The 13,149-nt window shown below is 40.1% G+C and overlaps 1 protein-coding gene across 9 annotated transcripts; it reads right to left on the bottom strand.

Annotated features, from left to right (window-relative positions):
* Positions 1-5,956: 5,956 nt before the first annotated feature.
* On the bottom strand, positions 5,957-11,832 carry LOC113284491. 9 transcript variants are annotated; one of them, XM_026533977.1, is made up of 5 exons: positions 10,661-11,832; positions 10,292-10,392; positions 9,984-10,124; positions 8,230-8,859; positions 5,957-7,151 (listed from the first exon to the last, which is right to left on the bottom strand). In XM_026533977.1, the coding sequence occupies exon 5, from the start codon at positions 7,148-7,150 to the stop codon at positions 6,161-6,163; it is 990 nt and encodes a 329-aa protein (XP_026389762.1). In that variant the 5' UTR covers position 7,151; positions 8,230-8,859; positions 9,984-10,124; positions 10,292-10,392; positions 10,661-11,832; the 3' UTR covers positions 5,957-6,160. The 9 variants fall into 9 exon arrangements, with proteins under 9 accessions (XP_026389762.1, XP_026389763.1, XP_026389765.1 ...); XM_026533978.1 differs by having other exon boundaries at positions 10,292-10,806; positions 11,115-11,832; XM_026533980.1 differs by having other exon boundaries at positions 11,115-11,832.
* Between the last annotated feature and the right edge of the window lie 1,317 nt (positions 11,833-13,149).

The raw sequence follows: 13,149 nt of genomic DNA, 5'->3' as shown, positions 1-13,149 counted from the left end.
GAAAGTAGTCACCTACAATCTCTCGGGACTCCCCTATCAGCGTCTATAAGTATAGGACCATGGGGAAGGCATCCAGCAGAAAGAGATACCCAACCAATCTTATGGCAGCTGGTGGACGGAATGAACGTACATTCCAAACAACTCATATCATAGAACGCTGCCCCGAACCCCACCGTCTGGGAATCCTCTGCCCAGGATTAGCCAGCGGGGTGACAGGTCTCAAGACGTTCACGAAGATACACATATCTTCGGGTTCACACTCAAACACTTCACTATCCCTGATTACATTCAATTATATTCCAAATTAACCATAACAATGATCTATTCATTAAAAGTTGATTACAGGCTTGGAAATGATACGCGAAAACAAGAAAATACAAAAGGAATCTCACGAAGCCTCATAATCAACAAAGATCAAGTCTCTACAAAAATATACTTGGATGGTTCAACCCCACCAGTAGGTTTAGAAATCTTCCCCTTCTGCGTTGAAGGTACGCTCCCACCCGAGGAAGGCCCTGAAGAACCAGATGTAGGGGGCGGGGGTTTCGCACGGCGCGGATAGCTCTTGATAAGGCCATGCTCGGTCTTAAGATCATACTCGATGCTATCCAGAATTTTGTTAGTCTCTTCCACTAGTTGACACCGAGCCTTGTACGCAATAACAGTATTCATCATCTCAGCCTTCGACAACAACGAGGAAAGGCGACTCACTTCCTTCGAAGCGGCTTGGGCAGCCTCGTCCCTTGCTGTAGCTAAACCTTTATGATAATTAATCTGACATTTCTGATGCACTAATTCAGATTGAGCCTCCGCAAGCTCTTCATTTGCAGTGCGAAGCTGTCCCTGGAGATCTGCAAGGAAAAGAAAAATGCAGATGGTTAGGTCCAGGAAATTACAGAATCACACTCGATAATATAAGCATATACCTTCGACTCTCGCCGAAGCTATTTCATATCCGTTAGCAACAACATCACGGGCTTCTTCAAGAAAATCATACTCATCTGACAACTTCTTATAATCCGCTTGAAGGGTTGAAAGGGCGTACTGACTCGCATCTAATTCTACCTGTTTCATTGAATCCAAGTGACGAAGATGGTTGAACTCATTGTTTAAACCCTCTAGACCCTTGTTGAGCCGATACATATTTACTTCAAGATTTCTCTCAGACTCAGCTTGGCGTACCACATCTGCCCTAAAAGCAGCTAAAGCTTTGCTGAGAGCACCAGCCTCAGCCCTAGGGTCATCTCTCTCTCTAGAAAGACGCTGAATGTAATCTTTAACATCAGAAGACCGAGAAGAACGAGCTTGACGCAATTCTTCTTCCAAAAGATTGATTTTAGCTTCCAATGATGAGGCCTGTTCTCGGGATTCACGAAGAATATCACCCGTCCACAACAACGTTCCATCAAACAAACGACGATCATTGTTATATTTGTTCTGCATATCAATCATTTGGACTCGTCTGACCCGCCACTTCTCTGCCAGAGCATTATGTTCATCGGCACGAGCATTCCACTTATCAGCCTCGCTCTTTATCTTCTCTACCAACTCTGCGATACGAGATTTCTGACGATGCCGCTCTTTCCGAAGCCATACTAACTCAGGAACTCCACCCACTGAAGATAGGGTGGGGGAGGGAGACTCAGACAGAACACTAATTACAGTAAAGGACAACAACAAGGAAGAGAACAGATAATCAAACCTGTAACAGCCGAAGAATTCTTCTTGGCCTCCTCCAACTCACTACGAGCCATAGCAAGATCCATGTGAAGCTTCTCCTCCTCCTTGCCTTGTTGCTCCTTATACTTGAGGAGACTCTTCAACTCACATATCTCCCTATCCCTATCAGCAATGACAGTCTCAGCCGCACTAAGCTCCCCTTCCCGAAGACGAAGCTTAGCCTCCAACTTAAGGGATTTGGCCTTAAAAAACTGGTACAACATGTGATTACAATGCTCACTCCTCATCATCTGCGAATCAGAAGATTAGAACACCCTGACTCTAAAAATTGCGAAAAATTAATACCAGACAAAATGATAAGAGAACTCACCTCTAACATCCGTTGTTGGGGAAATCCATACTGATACCCATCAGCCAACGCCATCATATCAGCAACAGTCGAGAGAGTGTCAACTACTAGAGAAGCCTCCAAATCCCGAAGATTCTTATCCCACGCTTCTGCAACCTGGTCCTCGGGAGACAATTGCATCATCTTACAGGTATATGCATCAGATTTTTTCTTACCCTCCACCACAGGAGCTGGATTGGGTACGAACATCAAGTTCTTCTTTTTAAACCAAGCTAAGATGGCATCATCACCCTCAAGGATCAGTGACTGAGGAAAATCATCTCCAGAAGACCCAACCGAGGCCTTACCCATGTCCGTGAATTTAGCACCGGAAGAGTTCAAGGCTACTCCCGCATCCAAATCTGGAAGGTCTCTAGCACCGCTCCCCTCTGGAATATCACTAGCATCCACGACTCCCTTGCCCGTTCCGTCCGCATTGTTAGAGTTACCAAGCACATCCCAATCATCGTTTGGGTAAATCAGGTTGAACTCAGAAGCCAGGCCCAGGGCAGCGTTTATGTCAAAACTATCCTCCGCAGAATAAATACGACCAAAGGAAAACTCCTGAGACATAGCAGGAATTTCACCACCAGCACCCTCATCACCAAGGCCAGTGTTATCATCACCAGCATCACTGCAACCCGCAGGATTAGCTTCGGCACCAGCATCATGACAACCTGCGGGATTAATTTCACCACCAATACCGCTGCCACCAGCGGTAGTATTCCCTTCAACAAATTCTTCATCATCATGACCTGGAGGGGATGTATCAGTGCGCTCTTCCATATCAGACATATCTTCATCCTCTCCAAGCTCAGTCACTGGACTGTTAACTTCTTCATAAACCTCCGCCTCCTCGATTGTTGCGGTGGTGGACTGCTTGGGATTTATCCTCCTTTTCTTCGTCGCCTAAAAAGACAAGGCACAAGAATAAAAATCCCGGACTTTGAAAAGAATTAAAACTGCCTCAACTAAAGGACAAGGCATATGGAAATCTTAGACAACCGCAACATTCTTCGCCTGAAGATCAGCATCGGAACCCTCTTCGTCATCTCCATCAACAACATCGAGGGCATATTGGAAATTCATGCCCTCAAAATTCAAATGCCAAGGACGGAAATTCCCATAACGAGCAGGAGGAGCCGCACTTATCTGGCTATCTGCGGTAGGACGCCATCCTTGCGGACCTGGAACCCACCCCCAAGCCCAGGGACCAACAACCTCAATAACAGTTGCGTGCCATTCATAGTCATGATCACGCTTGATACGCTCACGAGTAGGAAACACCAGTTTGTTAGTAGAATTCTCTGTACCCGAGACGTACTTCACCTTAGCACCACTTACTTCACTCAGAAGGCGGATCTCACCACGAGGAGCGGCAATATTCCGAAGACTCACACTCCACGGTTTACGATTCCTACTGTTAACATAGTCACCGAAAGACTTGTTAAAATTCTCAGGCGTATACCACTCCTTTTCCTCGGGATTGGGAACATAAAGAGTCATCATTGTGTCTCATTTGCTCCGAAGATAACACTCCCTCAGTGCATGAAGATAATTCCCATGAAGTTGGGAAATAGAGCGACAGTGTGTGTTCTTTGAAGAACCCTCTCGACCAGCCAGCACATCATAATAAAAAGAATCCCCAGACTTGTACAAAGGCAACATAAGACCCGCTTCAAAGGCCCCCACCATGGTCAGCAGATGAAATTCATCAAACTTATATGTCGATATCATCTCATAAGTAATATCATCATCAGCAGCGTAAAAACGAACATCGAATAGCTGAAAACCATGCTTTTCCTTGAAAACCTCCAGATCAATATGTTTGAAGGTCACTTTCTTCTCCCCAACATCGACGCTACGTATTTCCTGAGAAATATCTTCCTCCTCCACGGGATCAGGCGCAGAACCCTTCGAAGGGTTTCTCTCGGAAGCTTTCCTCTTAGGATGAACCTTAGATACATCAGTCTTTGAAACCACTTCTTTCGAAGACCTCCCCTTGGGTTGAGACACTGGAGGGGGAGGTAGAGGATGTTGATGAGACGCGGAAGGAGGCGCCACTGACCGAAGAGGTATGACATCTCGCGTTCTCTTAGGATCATCACGCGGATTAACTAAGGGACGAGAAACAACATACCAGGAGCCAAGAGCCTCTTTTGGCCGGTCCCCCTTTTGCGTATTCCCTCTATGCGACTCACCCCTCTTAGAAGTTAAGTGCCTCTGACCAGAAGAAGACAAAACCCTATGAACGCGGGCATCACCTTGGGAAGATTTAGACGAACCTCCACCAGGCGGAGAAACATCAGGATCCCTACGCGGAGGAGATCTACGCGGACTAGGCGGTGGAGTTTGATAAGAAACCCGCGGATGGTCAGCCATGTTTGCGTAGTACACAAAAAAGTTTCAGATTTCCGCGGAGACAAAACGAAAATCAAAAAAACCCAATTTCATCCAGTTCTTCATAATCATGAACCAGATGGAAAATAAGAAGAAAACCTAAATAAAAAGGGGAAATAACAAATAGGGGCAAGCATGCACGAAGGAAGATATCTTTACTGTTTGTAATGACGAACAGGGGAAATCATACACACATCTATATATATGTTCTTCATCACAAACACATATAGCAACAACAGAAAACGAATATATTTTTCAAAAGATGATCAAACACAGTAGAACCACTTACCTATAAAGGAAAAATCAGGGTCGTGAAAAAAGCCTCGACGAACAACAACAGCAGAAAGCTTCGAGGAACAACAACAGCAACAGCAGAAAAGCTTTGAGGAACAACAACAGCAGCAGCAGCAACAAAGACAAAAACAACAGTAGCATCAGCAACGATTAATAACAAGGAAACAAAAGCAGAGAACAAAAAATAAAAGTTCTGAGGAAAGAGAAGGAATGAAATTTATGACTAGAGAATTTTCTATTCCTTCTCATATATATATACAAAGAGAAATAAAACCGCCCCACTACCCAAGAAGAAGTTATTGCAAATAGTGGGAACGTGCCCTAAAATCTAGGAAAATAATAAAGAGAAAATGAAGAGAGTAACACGTTTTTTCTTCCCACTTCGACTAACCGCCCAGTAGGATGAAAAGGGGAAAATTGTAGGTACACTTTTCATCTTCCGCCACGTGTCCACAAAGACACACGTGGAGGACATGCGGCTGAGAGCATCAAGATATGATATTACACTTGGACAGCCAAGAAACGCGCCTTGTCAAGATAGCGTCGCCACCCGCACAGATCCAACGGTAGAGGATCGAGGAGACAGAAACACTAGAACATTGCGAAGCACTGGAGGATAACCCAAGAGTCACTTTATCCTATCCCCAGAAAAATCTAAGATCTACGGCTGGGGATATTCAGACTGATGCAGACAAGACAGGGGCAGAGGACAACTATCAAGTAATGGTATAATAATAGTTTCATATCGCATGTTCACAAGGGTGGCAGCACAAACCCTGCCTTGCAGAAACTGAAAATCTTTTAGTTGCACTAGAGACTCTGGCAGACGATTTAGACTACTTCTGCAGGGACGAAAAAAGCAACCTTATAATCCAAACTTAAAGGGATGAAAAGAGTAACGCAACTAGTAATACACACAACTGGTACAGAGAACTTCCAAGAGCAAAATGTTAATGAAAAGAATCACGACTTGGAGACTAGGGAGAGCTGTGCAAGACAAGAAAATTAGTACCCATGAAAATAGTGGAAATAACAAGTAAAGGAGAGAAGAACCATCACAAAACTAAAAATCAAAAGGATCCACTGATAACCAAAGAAAAACCCAGCACAAAATTAATATAAACCATTCAATGATTCAAACAGCCAAACCTGAATCAAGGTGATGCATCAAAAACTCAAAATCATGCTCAGACAACTTCTCTCTCTCTTTCTTTTCTGAGGTCTCATTCAACCTTGGGACTGGCAAATCTATTTACTAACATAAGAGTACTCACTGGCTTATCTGAGACAACACTCTGTCCAAAAACTCTTAACATGTTAAAAATCAAGTTACAGAAAAGTAATGAAATAGAAAAAGTAAGGGGGTCTCAGAAGTACACCAATATAGTCTCTAACTGGTCATGGGGTTCCTCCTTTCGGGTGCACCGAAGCCTTCTTTTGTTTCTTTCGAGCAGGTCCAGTAGACTGCTCAGAACCAGTACCCTTAGCTTCACAGTTTCTGGCAAGATGTCCAGGCTGGTTACAATGATAACATCTTCTCTGCGAAGGGGAAATTGCCCCAGCCTTGCAGTCCTCCACCTTGTGCCCTTTCTGGTTGCAATTGGGGCATATAAGGAACTTCTTATTATCGTTGTGCCGCTCAAGAGCTATTCGTCGCAGCTCAGGAAACTTGCAAAATCCAATCTTCCGATCCTTATTCCACAAGAACTTATAGGTCCAGTTCTTCTTAAGAACTTCACTTGGATTAGGCATTTCACCATAAAAGTCTAGTCTCCCCCCTAAGTGTGATAGATGGTCGGTTAGGAAGTTCTCTTCGCGGCAGACCCATTTATATTCTATAAACCTCTCTTTTGATCCCTTTGGGTATTTTTCATTCACAAGTTTCCTGACATATTTCATGAGCTTAACGAGTTGTGGGCCATGAGTATGTTTATCGAATGCCACGGTACCTTTGAGGATATTGATTGCAAGCAGATTGTCGCACCTCGCCTCAAGCTTTGGACACAATTTGGGATTCACTTTGCGCAACATCTTCGAATATGCATAAATTTCCATGTAGCCTGTGTTGTTTCCATTACAAGGATCCTTGGCTCGGCCAAATCCTTCGAGTAGAGACATCCCTTTCCTATTCCTAATGTGATAACCATAGCCAAGGGACTTCTTGTCCTTTGATCCAGACGCATCAAAATTAGCACTCAAAACATCAGGCCTAACTGGGGGCTGCCAACCCGATTTCTCACATGGAATTCCGTTCAGCCAATATGTCTCAGGGTCCTCCATCTCGTGCATAATGAATTTTTCACCATCATGGTATGCCTCATCAAGTTCCGTCATCTCGGTGATTTTAGTCCTCCTCGAGTGGAGACGCTTCTTACTTCTTCTCCCCATTCTAGGCAAACAAACCAGAACACATGAAAGAATGGACCAAAGTGTCAAACAAACACAGAAGAGAACCCATGAGAAACCTACTTCTTTTCTATCGTCAATTCAATAGCAAATTCAAAGATATGAAAGCAGTTATTTATTTGTTTCCCCCAAATGCAGAAAGTTAATTCACAACCCAATTTTTACTGTTTGAGAAATTAACAATCAGTGAAAAAGAGGCAAACGGCTTGGCAGTTGAGACACTGTAGTTAAAATTTCACCTACTAATTGCTCCTACTTTTTCTGAGATGATAGTTAAGTTCAGAGTGTACTGCTTAAACCAATCTTGAGCTATACAAGAAACAGACGTCCTTACGATGAAAAAGAAAATAATGAACATAATTTTAAACGATAATCTATTGAGCAATACAGCGGTATAAGGATACGTAAAAAAGAGTCGAGAAATTGTACATACAATACAATGACATAGTTAGCATATTAGAGCCTTCTAGTAGTATATATAGCTTCTAAAGATATAGGGATCAGTTACACAAAAATGATTGTCTTAGTAACACAACTAAATTAAACAAAAACAGAAGGCAAAAAGTCCATTCCTAATACCTATAATGCATCGTCACCTCTACCAGAAATCTAATGGTCATTATTCTTATTGCTTTAGCTCGACATTGCTGTCTCCACACAATGACAACCCACACATTTTACAACTACTTTCATGTTACCAATGTGGAGCAAACAATGTTATGAGGGGGGAGGGGAGATCTATTTGGAGACAATGTGCACATAACATCTATTTCATATATACCGTTTTTTAAGTTGCCTTTCGATCTTGGTTATTTCACCAACCAAACATTCATTCTTTTGGTAAAAACTTGAGAAGGTACTTTGGTTTCGGTTTCAGATTTTCAAACGGACCATTTAAAGAGAGTAACATCAGTAATAATCAATCGGTTGTTGTAATAACATCAGCAGTATCAATTAAAGACAAACACCATCAGTAATAATGAATCGCTTGTTGTAATAATCTTTTAATTAGGGTTCGAAAGCGGACAGAAAACAATTTTCATACTAAAAGTGAATGTTACCTGAGTTTTGTTGGACTCTTTTGATGGACTTGGAAAGTCTTATTTCAGAAACTGCTAAAACAACTTCATTTGGGGTTTCTAGAGGGAGATCTGGAGAGGGGGAAATTGGGGGTTTTGCTTCGGAGAAAGAGAGAAAAACTAAATCGGGGCTTGGATATTCGGCTCGATAGAAGTGGACATAATATATATGTTTGGGCCAAAATAATTTTACAGGCCTGGTTCTGGTAGCTCATAAAACTACACATACCAGTCAGACGAGTTATAAACAAAAATGCCAGTTATAAAGCAACTACACATTTCTATTCACATAATAAGTAGCAAAGCCGGGCACAAACCATAATAAGTTGCAAAGCCGGGCACAAACAGACCAAATTCTTCAAACGGACCTCCCCAGACGGTAACTTTAATGTGGCCGATTTACCCTCTTTTGCAATCAGTTCTGCTACAGCACCAAGTCTTCATAAATAGACTCATAAGTTCAAAAAGTATTCTAACCCACAAATTTTGGTGCAGGAAAGCAGAGAGGGATCCCCTTGACAAGTTCTCCAAAGAACACTAAACCCCATAGCATCCTCACTCACGGATTAATTGGGGGTTTTCTCAACTAAACTACCACTGGAATTGTTGAAGCTGCATACAACAAAAGAAAAGTTTTCCTAGATCAACAGGGATGCTCAATATTCAAAATTACAAGATATAAAAATTCCAGGCGATCTCATTCAGCAGTTATCAAAATTATATAAACCTAAGCACCAATGACAAAAATAAAAATCCCAAAAATACTAAAACTTCTTTGTGGGTTCATAGTTCTTCCTGGAAGTTAATATCTAAACAAGTCGCAGCAGAAAGAGCCGATGCAACTATGCAAGGCTAGAAGTTGCTGCTGCTTAACATGGAAGCATGGTGCAGCAGCTGCCAACAAGTTGTTGCCAATTGCGCAGAAAATACACATTGGGTTGAAAATTGATAGAGTCGGAAGCATGCATGAGCTAGTACTTTGTTGGTGTTCGAGGAAAGCTCTGATGTTCTTAAATTTTACAAGGAATAAATAAAAGAAACATATAACAGATTGCTTGTTTATCTTTTTTGATCAAAAAGGAGAAGCCAATTCATTTTCAGAGAACATGACAGTTCCTCGAAAACTTGCTCAGCATTCTCGAAGCAAGGACATCACAGAACAAACTTGGGGGACATGACCTCCACTTTGACTCCTAACTGAAACAAACTTGGCGAGCATGGTTACAAGGAGATCCTTTATTACACGGGGCATAACATATTGTTCACATGAATGATATCATGTATAAAAAGAACATGAAGATATTTTTATTGATGGCAGTAAAACTAAAACCGTATCCTCACTGAAATTCTAACATTTAGTAATTTGGTCTCAGCTTGATTTGCGTATTTGGGGTTCACATCCCCTCCTAGTTCCTACAAGTTGTTTATCCAATGGAGAGCGATGAGCTATAGATGCAATCTTATTTTTAAGCAATACAAATTCTTGGCAGGAAACAGATTAGATGCTGTCATGTCGGATCAAAGAAGATTCATCTTTACAAGAAATTATTTCCATGATAAACTATCTATCACAAGGGCTATAGCTTAGGTGAGTTCAAGCATAAACAAGAACACTAGGTGTTCCTCCGTAATATTTAAACACCTAACGGTAAACCACGGTAGTATACAAAGTGGGGGAACTAGAATCTAAAAACTCTTCCGTATCAAAGCAGACAAAACGTAGTTCGAATACATACCTTGCTTGATTCATAAAAAAATTCATGATAACAAATGTTCCATCTGCAACTTATCTTTTTTTAATAAAAGAATCTGAATAATTTTTGCTGGCCTTTTCAGTTTCTTTCATCTTTCTTTGATGAAGATCAGAAACATTCCTCCTGTTTGCAGCACTTAATGTATTAGTACTCGTTAGAATTAGAATTAGAATTAGAATTATTATAATTAGACGAACCATGAAATTAAAAAGAGAATATGATAGTGGCAAGTAAAAGAATTGAGAACTTGCAACAACAGAGCTTGAGTTCTTGATCTCTCGAATTCTAACCTCAATAGAAGAAGAAACATAAATGAGAAACAAAGGATATTATATGACCGCTACCACGCTGGGGGGCGACCAGAAAGTGAACCTTATCATGTGCTACACCCCTGCAAATTCACCAAACAAAATATACACAGTTAGTGAAGTAGGGGAACTTAAAACGTGTAATGGATAACAACGTAAATGAAGACCATCAAGTGCCATTCATGAAACTGCTTACGAGGAAAGAAGTAAAGATTACAAGGTTTGTATACGGGAAGCTGTGACAATTTAATTGCAATATAAAGATTATATCGCATTACAGTACACAAAAAGATCACTGTCCATTAAGATTGTTATAAAAAGAGGAAAATTCTTAGCTCAGTTTTTCCTTACCAAAAAGGAAAAAGAGTACAGTGGTAAATCTCTTTTGCTATAGACTATAGGGAACGGCAATTAGCTCTGAAGGAGAAAGAGAAAAGCCAAAAAAAATTTATGGTTTCCAGATCTTTAGGCAACTGAACAGACGTTCTCATGTTTAGCTGCAGCATGACAAGTAGAGAGACACTTTATAGATACTGATATATTGCTCAGGAAATATACAACCGAACTTTAGTTCCTTAATTCAAAGTGCTACATTCTTCTTAATTCTTAACAAACAATGAACCATAACTATAGCTTGATGCAACAAAACACATCATTCTTGATCGAATGGTGCAAAATTACAACCTAGATGAGATTGAATTAAACAAAATAGAGAAAGGCAGAGACAAATTTATCAAGCACTTAACCTACTAAGATTAATGAAAGCTGAGTGAAGCAACTTTTTCAGAAATACAATTTATCTAACCAGAATTAGTATAGGTACTGAGATTGAGCAGCGCAGGGGATTCTTCATACTGGATACGGTAGGGAAACACATTAACTAGACACCTTAGGCTAATTCAAGAATTATTCTTGCCTGGGATAAATATATTTTTTTAAAAGAACTACAGTAGCCTCCGTCACTGCAACATACAGATATCAATCAAAAATCATGTAACTCAAATTTGCTAAGAAACACCATCACTACCAATTATTCCTTAGATTTCTAAGATATTAAACAACAACAAAAAAGAAAACCGATCTTCCTTGTTCTTCATACAATAACAAAAAAAGAAAACCGATCTTCCTTGTTCTTCGTACAAACTTGCTTTGAGGAAAAAAAAAAGACGAATAAGTGTTAAAAAGTGAAAAAAAAGAAAAAAAAACTATCAAAATACATCTCTCTCTTTTCTAACGATTGAAGGGATCACAACAAAAGAGAATCCGTAGCTAAACAAATATGAGAGATATATGGATCATGTAACCCTTAGGGTTCTTCAAGAAAACTTTTTATAAACAGAAGGAAAAAAAACGAGAACGTCAAAGGAGAAGGATACCGGAATGAGAAGATACCAGATCTAAAAGAGAGATGAGAAACTTTAGAAACCAACAATAAAAGTTACAGAAACAAGAAGATGAGGAAGATGAAGAATATGAATGAAGAGAGAGAAGACGAAAGTCACGAAACACGTTATGGCGACAAATTTTTAGGGTTGGGTGAAAATAACTAAAATAATAGTATGACACACCTGAACCGGTCGGCCGTATTTACCATAAAAAGATTAATTACCTCACCGTCAGAGTCACGTCCCATCGATATTGGTACACAAATAATGATCACATGTGACCGTTGGCATCCAATGTTCTCCATTTTAAACAAACCCTACCATGACCAAAAGACATGACATATCCAATACGTTCCTTTCAAACGATAAACACACACTTACCGTAACAGGGCTGTTATTGGGGCGTCACCCTCTATTAGTGGGGCGTCACCTAATAAGACAAAAACGGATCACCCATAAGTAATATAAAAAATAATAATTAATTAATTTTAATTTAATTCAATTTTATTAGATAATAATTAATTTCTACGATTGGAATCAATCTTGGACGTAAAACCAATTTCTACGGTTGGAATCAACCCAAACCTGGACGTAAAATCAATTTCTACTGTTGGAATTAAAAGCAACCTGGACGTAAAATTAAAATTTACGGCTAGGTTGACGAAAGGAAAATTTAGTAAACTAAACCTAGACGTAAAATTGAAAATTACGGTTGGAATTCAACTAAACCTAGACGTAAAATCGAAAGTTGTGGTTGGAATTCAACTAAACCTAGACGTAATACAACATGCAAATCAAAGTTTTCGGTTGAATTGAACTAAACCTAGACGTAAGTTCTTCAAAAACTAAATTACGGTTGAAAAATCTAGTAACGTACCCAGACGTAACACTAGCAAAAAGTAACTAAAACCCTAATTTTACTTCGATTTCATTCGATCCAACTTATTTTAAGCACAAAAACAAGTAAACAAAGATGGGTATGTTCGATTATTACCTTACATACACCATGGGTTTGTTCGATGAAATGAATTCAAATGGATTTACGATGAAAAGGATGAAGAGAAAGAGGAGAGGAAGAAGAAGAGCAATTGAAATGTGAAGAATGAAGAATAGAAATTAGGTTTTGTTTCTGTTTTTAAGTTTTAATTTTAATTGAAGGGTGTTTGGACAGTTGCTGTTGAATCAAAAGTACCCCATAACCAGAATTTTGGTCACTAAATATCCAAATGAAACCCCTCTGTTGGATGGTGACGCCCCAATAATAGCCTTCTACTGTAAAGAAGCATTGGTAATAAAATGATTAGAGTCACGGACGTTGTATTATTGTTGCGGAAATGAGAATTTGAATTGGACCCCTACGCTACATACTTAACGATAATAGTAAGAAGCAAAAGTGTGGTGCCCCAAATGTAGAACATGGGCGTCAATATCAATGAGTCATTTGAAAGGAATAAC

Source organism: Papaver somniferum, chromosome 5 (assembly GCF_003573695.1).
Source record: "Papaver somniferum cultivar HN1 chromosome 5, ASM357369v1, whole genome shotgun sequence".
Classification (NCBI taxonomy): Eukaryota; Viridiplantae; Streptophyta; class Magnoliopsida; order Ranunculales; family Papaveraceae; genus Papaver; species Papaver somniferum.
Note: the sequence above shows the minus strand (reverse complement) of the source record. Positions and strands in the feature narration are given on the sequence as shown.